Source organism: Chiloscyllium plagiosum, chromosome 16, assembly GCF_004010195.1.
Source record: "Chiloscyllium plagiosum isolate BGI_BamShark_2017 chromosome 16, ASM401019v2, whole genome shotgun sequence".
Classification (NCBI taxonomy): domain Eukaryota; kingdom Metazoa; phylum Chordata; class Chondrichthyes; order Orectolobiformes; family Hemiscylliidae; genus Chiloscyllium; species Chiloscyllium plagiosum.
In genome coordinates this window covers 55,512,783-55,531,605 of record NC_057725.1, presented here as the reverse complement: position 1 = coordinate 55,531,605, position 18,823 = coordinate 55,512,783, and the positions used below count along the sequence as shown (strand labels likewise).

Sequence of the window (18,823 nt, the reverse complement as noted above, 5' to 3'; positions counted from 1 at the left end):
AGTAACATTTTCAGTGGGCCTCCGGGCAAAGCATTGCTGAAAATTCCTGCTTTCAATTTGTATGTTTGGGTTTCTTTGGGTTGGTGATGTCATTTCCTGTTTTTTTTTAAAGGGGGTGGTAGTTGGGGTCTAACTCGATGTGTTTGTTGATAGAGTTCCGCGCCATTCAGTGTGTGCTGCAGCACAGAGGAACTACGAAGAGCAGTGGAAAATCACCTAATCAGTGTATTCAAAAAGAATGGGTACCCAATGAACACAGTCCGCCGATTTCTCAACAACAAACCCAAACAAGCAAACAAAACACATTCAGAAACCCTCGCCACTCTCCTCTACATCAAAGACATCTTGGAAATGACTGCCAGACTCCTCAGACCCCTTGGCATCATGGTAGCCCACAAACCCACCTACACACTAAACTTGAAATACCCTACACAGAAAACAAGCAAAACTAATATCATTTACAAAGCACCGTGCAAGAACTGTAACAAACACTACATTGGACAAACAGGCAGAAAACTAGCCACCAGGATACATGAACATCAACTAGCCACAAAACAACATGACCCTCTCTCACTAGTATCCTTACATATGAATAAGGAAGGACACCACTTTGACTGGGACAACACATCAATCCTAGGACAAGCCAAACAGAGACATGCACGAGAATTCCTAGAAGCGTGGTATTCCAACCAGAACTCTATCAACAAACACATGGAGTTAGACCCCATTTACCACCCCAGTTTTTAAAAAAAAACAGGAAATGTCATAACCACAGGAAATGACATCTCCAACCCAAAGAAACCCAAACATATGAGACATGCACGAGAATTCCTAGAAGCGTGGTATTCCAACCAGAACTCTATCAACAAACACATAGAGTTAGACCCCATTTACCACCCCTGTTTTTAAAAAAAAAACAGGAAATGTCATAACCACAGGAAATGACATCTCCAACCCAAAGAAACCCAAACATATAAATAGATCCTGCTTTCTATCAGCAATGCTTCACCTGGAGTCCCACTGAAGATATTTCCTCTTAGGGTGACAAAACGCCTGGAAATGAACCTTCCAGCTTAGCGAGCAAACCTACATGAGGTAGCACCACACTGTTGGGGAGTGCAGTCTTTGGGATGAGATGTGAAAATGAGGCATCAACTTATATCTTGGGTAAATGTTCAGATGGAACTATTTCCGAAGTGAACGTGGAACTACTTCCAAGTGTCCTGGCAAATATTTATCCTTCAGAAAACCAAATTGTCTGGTTATTTCTCATTGCCCTTTGTGAGACTTTGCTCTGTGCATATCAGCAGCCGTATTTCCTCGAACTGTGACTCCATGCCAAAAGTACCTTAATGTTTGTAAAACCAGGTTGCAAAAGGCAATATATAAATTCAGGCTTATGATATCTCTGAACGTTGGCTCATCTTTGCTTTTTGGTGCTTCATGGCAGGGGGCACTAGAGCCAAAGTTAACATGCCTACAGCTATCTCAGTTGAGAACACTATGTACACATCAGGGATTAAATCTAGATACACTTGGTGTGAGTAGCTCATAATTGCTTTTTCTTGCTGATCAAATTTGTATGGACGACTGGTTTGAAAAAAAAGTACCCAAGTTGCTCTATTGAATTGAAGTTGGGGACTAGTGAGGTAGTTGTGTACATTCCAAAGGCGAAGACGAGGAGCATCACTTTGCATCACACCATGCCATACCTCAGTGCATGCCATGTTGCAAGATGAAATATTCCACCTCTTTTCCACAGCTTGCTGAGTGCTTCCAACACCTGAAGTCAAAAAAAAAAACCCAGCAAACAGAATTTACTCTTAATAGATTTTGAATTTCTGAATAATTGATGCTGCAACTCCTTGGATTCATTGTTACTCTCCTGTACTGTAGTATTTTTGTGCAAAATATTTATCTTCCTGTGTTAACAGTTTCCAAGAGAAGGAATTTAGTTATCGAAGTGTCATGAAAACACCCTACATGTATCCAAAATGTACTTTTACAGAAATAGCTCGACCGCAAAGTTTCTGAGGGAGACCAAGCAAACTTGTGTTGTTATTACACAAATGGCAACATATTCTCCCTTTCCTCAGGAGAATAATTAATAACTAAAATATTTGAGGGCCAGGAAGGGTGCTGAATGACTGACTGACTCAAAACAAAAAAATCACCAATTAATTTTTTAAAACTGATCTCTTAAGCTTTTCCACTGCTGTTAACTACAGTTAGTGATCTACGTTTATTAGTTATTTATGTTGGAAATGTTAAATTAAAAGTTTTCAGACACTGCTGTAGTCTGGCATGAAATTCTTGTTTTCTCTGGATGGGTTATTTACTGAAAGTGACTATCAGTTTTGTAGGGACCCTAAGTGGCCATACAATCCTTGTGTCTACTTTTCTATTTAGTGTGATCATAACTGATGTGAATCTTAATTCTATTTACTGATTGTGGCTGCCTACTTGCGGAGCGTTTCAGAGAACACTTGTGGGACACCCAGACCAACCAACCCAACCACCCTGTGGCTCAACACTTCAATTCCCCCTCCCACTCCACCAAGGATATGCAGGTCTTTGGACTCCTCCATCGCCAGACCACAACAACACGACGTTTGGAGGAAGAGCGCCTCATCTTCCGCCTAGGAACCCTCCAACCACAAGGGATGAACTCGGATTTCACCAGTTTCCTCATTTCCCCTCCCCCCACCTTGTCTCAGTCAAATCCATCGAACTCAGCACCGCCTTCCTAACCTGCAATCTTCTTCCTGACCTCTCCACCCCCACCCCAGTCTGACCTATCACCCTCACCTTGACTTCTTTCCATCTATCGCATTTCCAACGCCCCTCCCCCAAGTCCCTCCTCCCTACCTTTTATCTTGGCCTGCTGGACACACTTTCCTCATTCCTGAAGAAGGGCTCATGCCCGAAACGTCGATTCTCCTGTTCCCTGGATGCTGCCTGATCTGCTGTGCTGTTCCAGCAACACATTTTCAGCTCTGTAATAATAGTCTTGTTATTTTATGCATGTATTTGTAAGCCTAATAGAAATCTTACAACAGAAAAAGAGGCCTTTTGGCCCACCATGTCCATGTCAAGTAATATCCACCCTAATCTCATTTTCCAACATTTGGTCCATAGCCTTAAAAGCTGTGACATTTCAAGTGTTCATCAAAGTACTTCATCTTTGTGCATGATCTTGCCCTCTCTAACTTTAAAGTGGTACTGTTTATTGTAAAGCCTTATTTCATGTATCAGTAAAACAGTGGAGGGACTAGTGCACAGATATATCAGATTTCTGCACATTGCATGGTGTTTGAACCTGAAGTGGATGTGATTTCCTTTTTTCCTGAGCTTACATTAAGTGGTGCAAATAGAATTTGAACCTCCTGAGTGAATAGTTGTGAATTTTTTTTTGCTGAAGACATGATTGGTTTGCATCACTGCCACGCAGTTTGTTCATTTTGCTGTACTGTCCATGCTGTTCGTTTGGTGGACTTAACGAACTCTGAAACTGCAGTGAAACACCTGGCTAATATTTACACAATGTCACAGAAATTACTTCTCGGTGAGGAAAAAAAATATTGTTTTTGTTTCCAGATCAAAAACCATATGTGCAGTCTAAGCATCAAAAGGAAAAAGCTGGTTACTGTGAATTAAAAATTGGAATAGATAGATTTTTTATCACTTGGGGAATGAAGGGATTAGGGGATTGAATGGCTCAGGAAAGTAGAGATGAAACAGAAGATTAGCCTAGCCATGAATGTATTAGAATTAGCATGGCTGGCTGTGTAGTCTACCCCTGCTGCTATTTCTTAAAGTTTGTCTTTTCTCTCTTCCCAGTTTACCTGCCAAGTTGATCAATGGAGGCATTGCAGGATTAATTGGCGTCACTTGTGTGTTCCCAATAGACTTGGCAAAAACACGGCTTCAAAACCAGCAAAATGGCCAGCGGATGTACTCTAGCATGTGAGTAATACAAAAGCAAGCACACCACTCAACATAATCTCGCTTTTGATCTCAGCTGTAGAGATGAATTCTATGCATTTGATAACCTCTAATTCATGTCCACGTTGCACACTTGAGTCAAAATCAATTTGGAATGTCTGAGTTCACAATAAGCATTTATTTTAATGAATTGGTTCATCTGAGTATCTGCTTTTATAAACACATTGCTACTTAGTTATATACAGGGCACCGAGAAAAGCATTCATCAAACTTATTTTTAATACATTGTATCCAATGTTGCTTGGTTATTTGACAATAATTGCTTAACTTATAATTGCCTCCAAACAATCTTCGCTGTTCATTCTGCAGTGCAATATTAACTTGGCTTTCTTTAGGATACAAGTTTTGGGGAGTTTGTGAAGTTTATAAACTTGATCGTAAACAATCATTGTTAGAGATTTGTACGATGAATTGTAAATGGCTTGGCCAGGCTATGTATAACGATTGGAAGGCATTTTTACTGGAGAGGTGTTACTGGACGGTTTGCATTGTCACCAAAAGTCAAAATTGCCTACTAAGTGCTTGGGGTTAACCATTGTTACTCTCTCAGTGGATGGTAATATTGTTCAAGTCAGATCCAAGAACATAACCTGGCATGATAGACCATAACTTTTACACTTGCAGTTTCTTTACAGTGGTGGTCAATCACTGAACATATTCAGAGGAGGCTTATAAAGCTAAGAATACTACGAGTTCTAAATGATCTGAAAATGATGCTGGTGCTGTAGAATGGTATGCTGTGGTTTAATCATTTTAGCTTTGCTTGTTCAGTAGAGGTGCCTAATCCAAATTTAGAAACTTGCCAAGTGGAGCGAGCCTGGGAAATTGTCCTTGTCGTCTTTTCTTCAATGTTTTTTCCTTATTCCTCTACTTCCCATTTCCTTGGTGTCAGCCTTAAAGTGGTTGATAGTACTGTGTTGCAAGAGAAAACTATTGGCAGGTGTTAGTAAATATTTTTCAGTTTACAGCTTGTGATCTGTACATGCTTGTGTGCCAGAAGTCTTGATTTATTAATTTGTCCTTGACAATGGAGTTCAAGGGAGGGAGTGTGACTAAAGGCAATGACAGGCGTAATGAAAAGTTATTGTAAACGTCAGTGCTGATTATAGAACTGAAAAACTTTTGAGACTTGTTTATCTCACCAGTACAATCTATTGGTAACGTTGTTGACTGCTTCTGTAGTAGTAAAATGTTACAAACAATGTATCATCCTAACAGAAAGGTGTTCAATACAGTTGCTTCAGAAGATGAGAGTTGGGTATGAGGTGCACAGAAACAGGCTGCAGCCTTACAGAGCAAAGGATACCACAGGTTCTGAGTGATCTGAAAATGATGATGATGGTGTCCTAGAATGGTAAGCAGTGGTTTGATCAGTTTAGCTGTGCCAGTTCATTAGCGGTGCCTAATTCAAATTAGAAATTCGCCCAGTGGAGAGAGCCTGGGAGAAATCAGAAGAGCCACTGTCCAGGTTTTTTGGTCAGCAAAGTTGGAGGCAGAATAGGTCAACGCACTGCCCCTTGATCAGAAAATGAAGTGAGGAGTGGGAACACGTCCGGGGAGAATTGAGAAGGGGATACTTCCTTTGGCCAACAATTGCAATGCACCAGATGCTCTTGCGCAATTGAGTGACAAAGAGAAGCCAGCTTGAAACAAATACTGAAAGAATCAATTAATAAAAAGCTGAAGAAGTCATAATGACATACTGGTCACTTAACCAGAATTGATTAATCACACGCTTGGAGCTCTCCTTTCCAGGTGGTTACATTGTTAATGATAAAATCTTTCTCCAATATGTAAAGTTTAATCTGTGCATCACCTGTAGTGAAATAATTAATGGAGAGTATGTTTTCAACATCATCACAAATACCACTCTGAAGCTAGACAATGTATTTTAAAGTGAACTAATATAGACCATATATTTTAAAATGAAGAAAGCATGTGTTTAGATTAGATTCCCTACAGTATGGAAACAGACCATTTGGCCCAACAAGACCACGCTGACCCTCTGAAGAGTAACACACCCATTCCCCTGCCCTATATTTACCCCTGACTAATGCACTTAATATACGGACAATTTTTGCATGGCCAATCCACCTGATCTGCACATTTTTGGATTTTGGGAGCAAACTGCAGCACCCGAAGGAAACCCACGCAAACACGGGGAGAATTTGCAAACTCCACACAGACAGTCTCCTGAGGCAGGAATCGAACCTGAGTTCCTGGTGCTGTGAGACAGCAGTGCTAACCACTGAGCCACCGTGCCGCCATTTCTTTTCCCTTTTTGCTTTTCTGCACTTGCTGAGGAGAAAGTTGTCAAATTCTTCATTTTATTTCAGGTCTGACTGCCTTATTAAGACAATCCGATCCGATGGCTATTTTGGGATGTATAGAGGTAGGTTTTTTTTTAAAAAATCCTGATTTTGTATTGATCGTTCTTAATTTGCATCTTTACTTGTGTTCATCAAGTTAGTAAGTGACTATTTTGTGTTTTGGCAGCCAATTCTGATATCTGTGCTGTGTTTGAAGTCAAACCTTGCCCCATTGTAGCTGTTCAGAAAATCATATGTCTCAGTTAAGCTGTCAGTAGGGAGTAGAGCAAAGGTTGGTTTCTAATCCGTTCCAATGCCTCAGTCATCTACACAACTTGGGATTTCACCTGTGCCCACTATTCATGTGAAATTCTTGACAGCAAACAGTGGCACACTGCAGGACACTAGGGGAGTCGCATTTGCACACAGCTTCTCTGGTGTCACCAGGTCAATAACTAACCTTTTATATTGTACCTCTAATTTGGAAAATTCCCTGAGGTGCTTCATAAGAGTGTAAAGAAAAATTCACTCGACTCTGATGGAAATAGCATCACGCTGAGAGATTTAATCTGGATTGTCCTCTGGGGTTGTTAGGCCCTTTTGCAGCTTCCAAAACACATACTGGACTCGTGAGCGACTTTTTCCAAGGTTTTGTTTATTTTGAGCAAACTGCGGCTCTGTATGGAGTTTGAACTACAATCTGGTGCAGAGGGTAGGCTGCTTAGAATGTCTGCTTTGGTTCTTGGATTCAAGGTCTCCACATTATTCTTGCCCCCCCCTCCACAAAGAGCCTCACTCCACTCCAACCTCCATTGCTCCTCATGTTATCTGTAATCTGTCATACTCCCCATTCACCCATGTACCACATCCACTGCATATAATTCTGAGGAGTCATGCACTATCAATGGTTGCAGGTGGAGTAAAAATAGCCTGTCACAATCTAATAAAGTTCTCATTCAAATGTCTGTCGTTGATCCGACAAGCACGCTGTAGTCCCAGAGCGGAGGAAGAAAATCTGAAGTAACGACTAAGTTGTTCAAATAAGCAATGAAGCCATATTATATTGTGAATTTTTTTTTTAAAATGTCAGTCACTCCCTTAAATAGCTATGTCATTGGTGGAACTAAGTTGTGGAACTTGACCATGTACACTCAAAAAGGGAGAGCTGTCAAAACATTTGCTTTCTGCTCCACATTCCACTGAAATTGAAAGAACAGAAGGTTTTAGTTTCAATGGAAATTGTCAGTCAATGGAGTGGGACAGGTGGTTATGTTAATTTTGTAAAATGTTCAGTAGCCAGGCAACTACTTTCCAAAGGAAAAGATATCTGTATGTTTAAAACTGTGTGTAAAACATGGCAGGAGTGTTTGTCAGTGCATTTTATACAGTTTTGAACATCTGGCACTTTCTCTGTTAGAAATCTATCATGTGCATGTCAACATTTGTGCAGTGCTATTGTCAGCGTACTTTTGCAGGATCGAAACCAACACTTTTGCACTACATTACAGCATCCAATGGTGATGTCTAATAGGCAAATGTTAAATGCTCTATCAGAATGTTCCAGATTTCTCAGCAGGCTCCCTGTAGTTGTTATGAGATCTCCAAGAAGGTGCATTTTATTGGGCTTCCAAAACGCAGACCAGCATTTGAAAATGGCACAGGGAAGAAATTCAAATTATTTACAAGTGTCACAATAACAGCCCTGATCTGTGAAAAGATACGTGCGGTTTGCACCCACTACCTTTCTAGCCTGCAGAAAGGCCTGATGAAAACAGCATGTCACCAGGAAGGGAGAGGAAGCTCTCTCTTGGCAGCCAAGAAAAATCTCAATTTAAAATAAGATGCAGGTTTGCGCCTCTATCTGATGGCGGGTCTGAACTCTTGTGTAAAAATTGAAGAAATTCCTCAGGGTGATAATTTGGAAAGGAATGACCTAATGCAAAATATCTTGCTAATTTTCTTGTACAGTTGCTTATTAGCCCTAACATTTTTGTCAGCATAGATGAACTGGGTTGATATAATGTATCCTTGCCAGTGCATGGCAGGCTCCAGGATGGATTGTTCAAACAGCTGTCATATGTCAATCATGCTTAACTCCCAAGGGAATTTGATTTGAAGTTGCAGCATTCCAGTAAACCCAAGAGTCTGTTTTCCCATATACGCCTGAGTTCACTGGGACACATTCTAGTTGAACGGAGGGCTGCTACTGAGGGTGCCATGCCCAGAAAAGTGTTCCAAAACATGCGGCAGGAATACATTGATGGAATGAATGTTGTCAGCAAAGCCCCAGAAGACTTGCATCCAATGAAAATGAAGGTGGCAGCTGCTACAATAAAGCTACCCATCAAAAATCTCAAACTTAATTGTTTCAGCACGGAAAATGCAAAACAAGTTTCATGATTTTTCTGTGACTGTAACCTGGTGTGTTGTCAACTCATTGATGTCTCTGAAAGTGTGAAGTAATAGCTTGGTCCAACACCCCTCTGGTGTCCAGCTTAATAAAACCTTTCTCTCCATTCTACACATACCCATGAAGTTATGGCCCAAGCATCTCGAACATTGTTTTCTTTCAGCTGTCAACCATTTGCATCTGAAATCTTCCAGGTTATGTTCTTGGTCCCTCCAATTCCTTGTCACCATACTGCCAACAATTGCCAGTATCATCTGGTGATAATGGATTAGGTTCTACAAGTATATTATGATTTAATGCTGTACCTCTGCAGCACCTCTGTTATCAGACTGTCCGTCTGATATCTAGTATGTAACAAACTGATGTTTCCACCAGCTAGAAGTGGGAAAGATTCACGGCCCCAGACAAATGTCCATAACCTTGCTGTTTAGCGTTGATTTTGGCTTCCTTTCTGGTTGCTGTCCTTAAATGCTTAAAACATCTTATTTCTTGTTTTCATTCTTCCATGGACTGAATGTTTTCTAGTAAGGATGGCATTTCTGGATCATCCCTGATCGCATCGCAAAGGTGGTGGTGAATTGCCTCCTTGAACTGTTGCAGGGCATCGGGTGTAAATATGCCCATAACAGTGTTAGGGCCATGATTTTGACTCTGCCAGTGAAGGAACAATGATATAGTTCCAAGTGAGGATGATTTGCAGTTTGGCAGTGAATGTAGAACGGTGTTATTCCCATGCATTTGCTGTCTTCTCCTTCTCAGTGTAGACGTTACTGGGTTGAGAGGTGGGCACACTGCTGCTGCGGTGTGTTGGTAGTGGAGGGAGTAGTTATTTAAGGTGGCAGATAGAGTGCCAGTCAAGTGCTCGACTTTGTCTTGGAAAGTGTTGTAGGAGCTGCATTCATTCCGTAAAGTAGAGAGTATTCAAGTACACTTCTGACTTGTGTTTATAGATGGAGGACAGGAGATGAGTTACTTCCCACAGAATTTGCAGCCTCAGTTCTGCTCTTGTAGTTAAATGTTAAAGCTGACCTTCTGATCCCCTTAAGCTTTGACACAAGCACTGCTTACTTTTAGCTCTCTCCTATGTCCCTACCTCAGTTCATTTGCTGATGACACCCAGATTAATTTCTTCTGTCAGTATACTCTTCCAGTATTGGTGTTGACAAGTTCTTGAAGTCTACCCTCTATAAGCCACAACTCATTCAAATCTCTGCTGCTCATTATCATGGTCTACATTAGTTCTGTCCCTGCATCATCTCACTCCTTACCAACCCAGACTAGCAGCTGGTTTCCAGTCTCAAATTTCAAGTCTTCACGCTGTGTATAGATCAGTCATGGTCTTGAAGCTTCCCTTTTCTGTAATCTCTAATAACCTGTACTTTTGAATGTTTACCATTAATGATCTTGCTATAACAGTGCACAAACATCATTTGTAACTTGCCATTTAAACTGTTTTTGTATTGAAATCTTTGAAGAATATATGTTAAATCTTTCAAATACGTGTTCTACACGTGGACTTTATGATCTATTCCTGAGTGTCATGACATATATACTTAAAATTTGCATCATTTCAAAGCTTCTTTGCTAATAGCAAGATGAAGCATAGACAAAACAGTGCAGATTTTGTATTGGAAGGATGCATTGCAATTTCAATTTCTTGACTTCCTTGAAAGGACTTTGCTGAATAACGTCAGAGCCTATGGCATAGTGGAATGGAGAAGTTGGAAGAGTTCATCAATCTTTGGCTAGTGCTTATGATCCCTTCTGGACACACTCATTTATGGAATATACACAAACCCAAAGCCATCACACATGTCATGTGACTGTGTGAAGACTGCTAATAAGCTGTTTGCAATATGTGTTTTGTCAAGCCTATTAGAAGTTAAAAAGACCAAGACCAAACCATCACATCCTACATTATTTCAGACCTGACTGTCTCAAGTTCAAGCACAGCTGCAGTACATGCATAAGGTCGTAGCAGAGGAACAGGAACTTAGTAGTTGGAACTGTACCTCAATTCTATCCTTAAACAGACCTATCGGGAATTTGCCTCCTCAGTGTCTGCTTTTGAGTCACCCTTTGAACATTGCCTACAAAAATCACTTGAGTCTGTCTGTAGTTGCAAGTTTTGACTGGCAAGTTGGAAGAGTTCATTAGTGACCTTTCTGCAGTCTTGCTAGAAATAAAGTTTTACTGGAGGCAGTCTATTTTGTCATGTGAGCCAACTTCACTGGAATCTGCAGCTTTTCCTCTCATGCCATGATTTCAAATGAGTGATTGTGTTTCTCTTGAATTTCCTCACTGCTGCTACAGAGACCTTGGATTGGAATCTTATGACTTCATTGTGCAACTAAATCAGACCATAAGGCACCAATGAGATTTGTGTTCTTCTTAATTATGTTTGCTCTTACACATATCATTGAGCGTGCAGATGTATGAACATTCCAGCATCAACACATGGTTGAAGTAGGCACAGTTAAATCTGAAGTCTCTTAAAACAATGGGAGAAAGTGAGCACTGCAGATGGTGGAGATCAGAGTCGAAGGATGTGGTGCTGGAAAAGCACAGCCGGTCAGGCAGCGTCTGAGGAACAGGAGAGTCGATATTTCGAACACAAGTTCTTCATCAGGAATGCGGATTCCTGATGAAAAGCTTATGCTTGCAACGTCGATTCTCCTGCTCCTCTGATGCAACCTGATCAGCTGTGCTTTTCCAGCTCCACTCACTTCGTCTCTTAAGACAGTGACAACCCGATTCCCTTTTATAAGCGATAGCACATGTGTCTCATACACAAACCTGACAAACACAGTCACCATGCCATGGAAGTTTTGAGTTTTTAAAAAAAAATTTTGTTCACAATGTATCTTTGTGGCTTACTTGGCCAGCATTGATTTCCCATCTTTAATTAGCCTTATGAATTTGAGCTGATTTCTTGAACAATTGAGGTGCATTGGTTATAGGCGAGTTCATGTGTGCGCACACACACACACACACACACACACACACACACGCGCATATATATATGTATATGTGTGTGTTTCTACATGTATTCACACATTCACACACATGTATACACGCACTCAGATGGAGTTTGAACCACAATACTGGAAAAAAAGGCGATATTGTCCCAAGTCAGGATGGTTTGATGTATGGTGGGAAATTTGCAGTTAATGGTGTTATGAAGTATCTGCTGCCTTGGTCTTTTTAGGTAGGTTTGAAAGGTGCTGTTGAAGGAGCCGAAATGAGTTGCTGCTTGGCACCTTGTGATGGTGCATTTTGCTGCTGATGTATTGGTGGTGGAGGGACAAAACTATGATTATATGATCAGAGATAGCATTTATCTGAATGATTTGTATTCTGGATTGAGGAGTGTGGCGAGTTGAAATTTGCAGGGTTTAGTCTTTTTCAACAAATGACTTTGAAAAAAGGATATTAGTAGCTCCATCTCTGGTTTCATGGATAGTTGAAAATAGGAGTGTTTCATAAAGTAAATGATGGGGTCTTGGAGTGTCTGCAGAGATAACTGATCAATCATCAGGTGCCGATAGTTTTTTTAAAAAACTGTTGAAAGCCTTACACAGTAAATATGGAAATATCGACAAGGTGTGTTTGAGACTTGCGGAAAGGTCTAAAAACATCCAAATCTTGCTCAGCTACCAGGATGTTAAGTTGCACAGGATCTGGATCAGAGTGGGAAACATCAAGCATATTAGGGAGGAGAAGGGGAGAGTGTGTGGGACCCATATTAGGGAGGAGAAGGGGAGTGTGTGTGTGTGTGACAGAGACACCCATATTAGAGTAGGAGAAACTTCGAGGACACCAGGGAGGGAAAAAGAGCAGCCCTCGGTAATCCTGTAGGATCCAATCCCAGTGCTCGACCAACCCAGTCATTGGATTAATTACGTGCTCCACCAGCACTATGTATTAGTTGGTGTGCAACAACCACTCTAAGTAAAAGAACCACGTGTAGAGACTGTCAAAATAAAATTTGGGACCTAGATCAGGGCCCTCTTGGACAACAGGGATAAAATGAGGACTGCAGATGCTGGAGATCAGAGCTGAAAATGTGTTGCTGGAAAAGTGCAGCAGGTCAGGCAGCATCCAAGGAGCAGGAGAATCAACGTTTCGGGCATGAGACCTTCTTCAGGTAGATTCCTGAAGCGGTCTTTGAAGACGATGCTCTCCACCGCAATTTCTCCTCAGCCGTGGTTGACGATGCTCTCCATCGCATCTCCTCCACTTTCCGCTCCTCCGCCCTTGAACCCCGCCCCTCCAATCGCCACCAGGACAGAGCCCCACTGGTCCTCACCTACCACCCCACCAACCTCCAGATACATCGTATCATCCTTCGTCATTTCCGCAACCTCCAGACAGACCCCACCACCAAGGATATCTTTCCCTCTCCTCCTCTATCAGCGTTCCGGAAAGACCACTCCCTCCGCGACTCCCTCGTCAGGTCCACACCAAGAAATGCAAAACTTGCGCCCACACCTCCCCCCTCACTTCCCTCCAAGGCCCCAAGGGAGCCTTCCATATCCGTCACAAATTCACCTGCACCTCCACACACATCATTTACTGCATCCGCTGCACCTGATGTGGCCTCCTCTATATTGGGGAGACAGGCCGCCTACTTGCGGAACATTGCAGAGAACACCTCTGGGACACCTGCACCAACCAACCCAACATGCAGGACCTTGGCCGCCTCCATCGCAAGACCATGGTAACACGACGCCTGGAGGAAGAGCGCCTCATCTTCCGCCTAGAAACCCTCCAACCACAAGGGATGAATGCAGATTTCTCCAGCTTCCTCATTTCCCCTCCCCCCACCTTATCTCAGTCCAAACCCTCGGACTCAGCACCGCCTTCTTGACCTGCAATCTTCTTCCCGACCCCCTCTGCCCCCTCTCCGGCCTATCACCCTCACCTTAACCTCCTTCCACCTATCGCATTCCCAACGCCCCTCCCTGCCTTTTATCTTAGCCTGCTTGGCACTCCTTCCTCATTTCTGAAGAAGGGCTTATGCCCGAAACATCGATTCTCCTGCTCCATGGATGCTGCCTGACCTGCAGCACTTTTCCAGCAACACATTTTTCAGCTCTCATTTCCTAATCTGGCCTGCTTTCTGCTTCAGTCACCATCCACAAGCAGCAGTGGCAGCAGAAGTGCTGCTGCAGGCACTTCAACATTGATTGACTCCAGTGCACTCGATGACTGGAAATCACAGAACGTCCGCATTGCCTGGTTTGTCCTTCAATCTATCGTAAACAGCACCCGGAAAGAATTTAGGATTTATCTGCCAGGAAACGTCAAGACAGGTTTGATGAAAGTGAACTGGAGATTGAGGTACTATTAAATCACAAGTGCAAAACATACCTGAACTGGGATCGACATCTTGGGAAAGCAAAGCAGGCCGAGAGGCAAATGAGACCATGGTCCAACAAAAAAATTCAATGGCTGAAGGAACAAATGTTCAACAGAATGAGCACAGGATTACAACAACCTACCCACAATCATAACACACATTAATTCTTTTAAGCAGTCAAGATTGTTTTCAGTTCCAGCATCTGAGGACGTATCAAACCAAGACCTGAGAATAGAATGGCATTCCTCAAGGACCGAGAGCCAGTGGGTGATTGTTGCAAGGACTATTTTTTTGAGGATCTCCTGAACTGAAACTTAGTCTGTGATGTGTGTTATCTTGACCACATCCCACGGTGTGCTACCATGTTGGTGATGAAATGCAACATTGCTTCTGATGTGCCAACTCTTAAGGAACAAAGTGTTTGATGACGAAGATCTCCAACCTTGAACACCAACCTCATGGTCGTCAGGGCAGCAGAGTTACCAGCCTGCCTCTAGGTGTCAGACTCTCAGGAGATGTATAGCACATACCTCAAGAAATATCACACATAATTCCTTCGCAAAATCCTGCAAATCCACTGGCAAGACTGGTGTTCTCATCAGTGTCCTCTCTCAGGCAAACATACAGCCATAGAGATGTACAGCACGAAACCAGACCCGTCCTGCCGATCAGATATCCCAACGCATCGAATTCAATACACGTCGTGGGAAAAAAAAGGTCTCATTCCTGATGAAGGGCTCCTGCCCGAACATAGGTTTTCCTGCTCCTCGGATGCTGCCTGACCTGCTGTGCTTTTCCAGCACCACTCTAATCTTAATCTGATTGCCAGCAGCTGCAGTCCTCACTTTCGCCTAGATATCCCAACACAATCTAGTCCCACCTGCCAGCACCTGGCCCATATCCCTCCAAACCCCCCTCCTTCATATATCTATCCATATGCCTTTTAAATATTGCAATTGTACTAGCCTCCATCACTTGGTCTGGCAGCTCATTCCATACATTTTTTTTCTGTGTGAAAAAATTGCCCCTTAGGTCCCTTTTATATCTTTCCCTTCTCACCTGAAATCTAAGCCCTCTAGTTCTGGACTTCCCCAGGGAAAAGACTTTGTCGATTTATCCTATCCATCCATCTCCCAATAGCTCAAATCCTCCAAACTTGGCAACATTCTTGTAAATCATTTCTGAACCTTTTCAAGTATCACAACATCCATCCGATAGGAAGGGGACCAGACATTTTTTAAAAACCCACCGACACCCACAGCTACCTGGATTACACCTCTTCCCATCCTACCACCTGCAAAAATGCCATCCCATATTCTCAATTCCTCCGCCTCCACCGTATCTGCTCCCAGGAGGACCAGTTCCATCACACAACACACCAGATGACCTCCTCCTTTAGACACCGCAATTTCCCTTCCCACATGGTTAAAGATGCCCTCCAACGCATCTCGTCTACATCCCGCACCTCCGCCCTCAGGCCCCACCCCTCCAACCATAACAAGGACAGAACTCTCCCTGGTGCTCACCTTCCACCCTACCAACCTTCGCATAAACCAAATCATCCGACATTTCCGCCACCTTCAAACGGACCCCACCCCTTTCCGCCTTCCGCAAAGACCATTCCCTCCATGACTATCTGGTCAGGTCCACACCCCCCCAACAACCCACCCTCCCATCCTGGCACCTTCCCCTGCCACTGCAGGAATTGCAAAACCTGTGCCCACACCTCCCCCCTCACCTCCATCCAAGCCCCTAAAGGAGCTTTCCACATCCATCAAAGTTTCACCTGCACATCCACCAATATCATTTATTGTATCCATTGCTCACGATGTGGTCTCCTTTACGTTGGGGAGACTGGATGCCTCCTCGCAAAGTGCCTTAGGGAACATCTTTGGGACACCCGCACCAATCAACCCCACTGCTCTGTGGCCCAATATTTCAACTGCCCCTCCCACTCTGCCGAGGACATGGAAGTCCTGGGCCTCCTTCGCTGCTCCCTCACCACTTGACACCTGGGGGAAGAACGCCTCATCTTCCGCCTCAGAACACTTCAACCCCAGGGCATCAATGTGGACTTCACCAGTTTCCTCATTTCCCCTTCCCCCACCTCACCCCAGTTCCAAACTTCCAGCTCAGCATTGTCCCCATGACTTGTCCTACCAGCCTATCTTCCTTTCCACTTATCCACTTCACCCTCCTCTGACTTATCACCTTCATCCCCACCCCCATTCACCTTTTGTACTCTATGCTACTTTCTCCCCACCCCACCCTCCTCTCATTTATCTCTCCACCCTGCAGGCATTCTGCCTCTATTCCTGATTAAGGGCTTTTGCCCGAAACATCGATTTTCCTGCTCCTCGGATGCTGCCTGAACTGCTGTGCTTTTCCAGCGATACTCTAATCCAGAATCTGGTTTCCAGTATCTGCAGTCATTGTTTTTACTGACCAGAATTGTACGCAATATTCTAAAATATGCCTTACCAATATGCCCAGTATCAAGGCACTAGTTATGATAGTTATGATCAATCAGCAGTGTTGATTGTACCACATCATTTGCATGCCTCGCACAAGACTTCTGAAATATGCTGTCTACTTTGAACTTCTTTATGATGAGCTATTATTTGCAGGGTCAAGGGCATGCTTCAAGTATGTTATCAAATACTCCTCAAAAAGATGCAATCTCCCCACCAATGTGCGGGAATTGCTAGTCCAAGACTGGCAAACTTGGAGATCAAGCCAACTGTTTTGGATGTCTCCCTCAGCCTGCAATGGAGGACAAGTGGAAACAACAGGAGAAATGTATGAAAACCTGAGCATACCACCCACCCACTTCAGGCACTACCTACTCCACTCATGCTTGGGCTTGTGGATCCATCTCCCTGCTGAGCCAAAGGAAACCATCCTCCATCATTACTCCCATAGTTTGCTGTAGCTTTCTTAAATAAGAAGCAGCTAAATTGTTTGTGAACATCACCTTAGTGCTATCTGATGAGTTTTGCATTCTAATTTGTAGCACTTGATACTCTTAAAATCTCATAAAATGATTTTCAAATCTTGCAATGGATTTCACAACAAAAGGGATAAGATATACAACTACAAAGTATCGCATCCCAGTAAATGAGAACATTGACCAGGTGAGCAAGTAGAAATTTCAATAGATTGGCCATTAGCAAATCTTTTGCATCAAATTTCATTGGGCCGTTGTGCTTGTGCCCATTCTGTGAGAAGTCTGGTAAGCATTTAGATAACGTTATAAAATGGATGGAAATTTCCTGGTTCTGGCTGGTCCGTTCCAGCTGGCAATCTGGACAGAATTACGGTGGACATTAAACAGCAAGGAGACGTGTGTTTGTTTTATACTGAAGTTTTGTGTTCAGCTTTGTTTGTTTACTTGATGACTATCAAAATAGTTGCCTCCAGTTAAAGTTGAACCCAATGACATGTTTCTGTTTGCTAGTTGGCTGTAAAACTGTGTGAGCATTCTGCACTTATTGAAAATGTGAATTGAAGAGTCAACTATATTTTGTAGAACTGTCACATGATAAAGATAGCAAGTTCCCCGTTTCCGTCTCTGTGGAGACAATCATGAATGAATTAATTCAGATCCTTTTATTCCAGGTCTGCCCATTTTGTTTTCCAATTTCGACCTGCAAATTACTCTGTACCTGCTATCCCCTCAGCACTACAAGGAATACACTGTGTAAGGGACCTTTTATTTTCAGTGAGTAACCAAGGTGAAGAACAAGCAGACATTGAGAAGATATGTGACATGTTGAGAATAGGTAATGATCAGGTTAGACTGTGCTATCCTGATATTTTTGAGAAAGATTGAGTAGAGTTTACACCAAGTGGGAATGAAATGTGGAAGAAGACTGTGGGTAAAAGGTGCATATCGAGCATGAAGGAAAGATAGATAGATAGAAAGTTGATTGAAGTATTCACCAGCATTGTAAGATGAGTTTAAAGCAAAGAAGGCTGCAGCAACAGGAGAGGTTAGCGTTTAGAATTGAAATGGCTGCTTTACCAGATATCATCCTTTTGCCTGTACCTCATGTCAAGGATAAATTGAATGCTGCAGTAATAGAGGAAACCAAGTTCTTAGACATTAAGTGTGACAATGCAATATAAAAACCTATAACATTGTATTATTTATAAAAATGTGTATATGTATTCCCTCCTGAGAGTACTGACTCGAGGTAATGTTTTTTGCTGGTATGTTGGAAGCTGAGAGGTGTCCTGATAGAATTGTATAAAATTCTGAGAGACATGGAGACAGTGGATAGTTGGAGTCTTTTTCACACAGTGGAAATGTCAAATACTATGGGTATTTGTTTAATGTGAGGGGGGAAAAATTTCAAGGAATTGTGTGAGGTAAGTTTTTTTTACACAGAGGGTGGTAGGTACCTGGGATGCTCTGCCAGGGGGAGGTGGTATAAGCAGAGGGGATAGCAGCATTTCAGAGGCATTTAGAAACACAAATAGGCAGGAAATAGAGGGATACAGACCATGTACAAGCAGATGGTGTTAGTTTAGAATAGCATTATGGTAGGCATAGACATGATGGGCTGAAGGACCTGTTCCTATACTGTACTGTTGTATGTGACTCAGTTACAAAGAAATAAGGCACCCTTTAGCATATATTGTAAGCTGCCTAGTCCACAGATTTAACCACAAAGTCATGGGACACTTCACACACCAACCTATTCATATCTTTGCCCAATGAATGTATGCCTGTAA

The 18,823-nt window shown here is 42.7% G+C and overlaps 1 protein-coding gene across 4 annotated transcripts in view; it reads left to right on the top strand.

Annotated features, from left to right (window-relative positions):
• The window catches only part of LOC122557930 (mitochondrial glutamate carrier 1-like), a 129,721-nt gene that overhangs the window by 71,515 nt on the left and 39,383 nt on the right, over window positions 1–18,823 (top strand). For 3 of the 4 annotated variants that reach the window (XM_043706157.1, XM_043706156.1, XM_043706158.1), the window contains 2 exons: window positions 3,841–3,966; window positions 6,342–6,397. In XM_043706157.1, the coding sequence (XP_043562092.1) occupies window positions 3,841–3,966; window positions 6,342–6,397 (182 nt within the window). Of the gene's footprint in view, window positions 1–3,840; window positions 3,967–6,341; window positions 6,398–18,823 lie in introns of those variants that run through there. The other variant, XM_043706159.1, reaches the window with a different exon arrangement.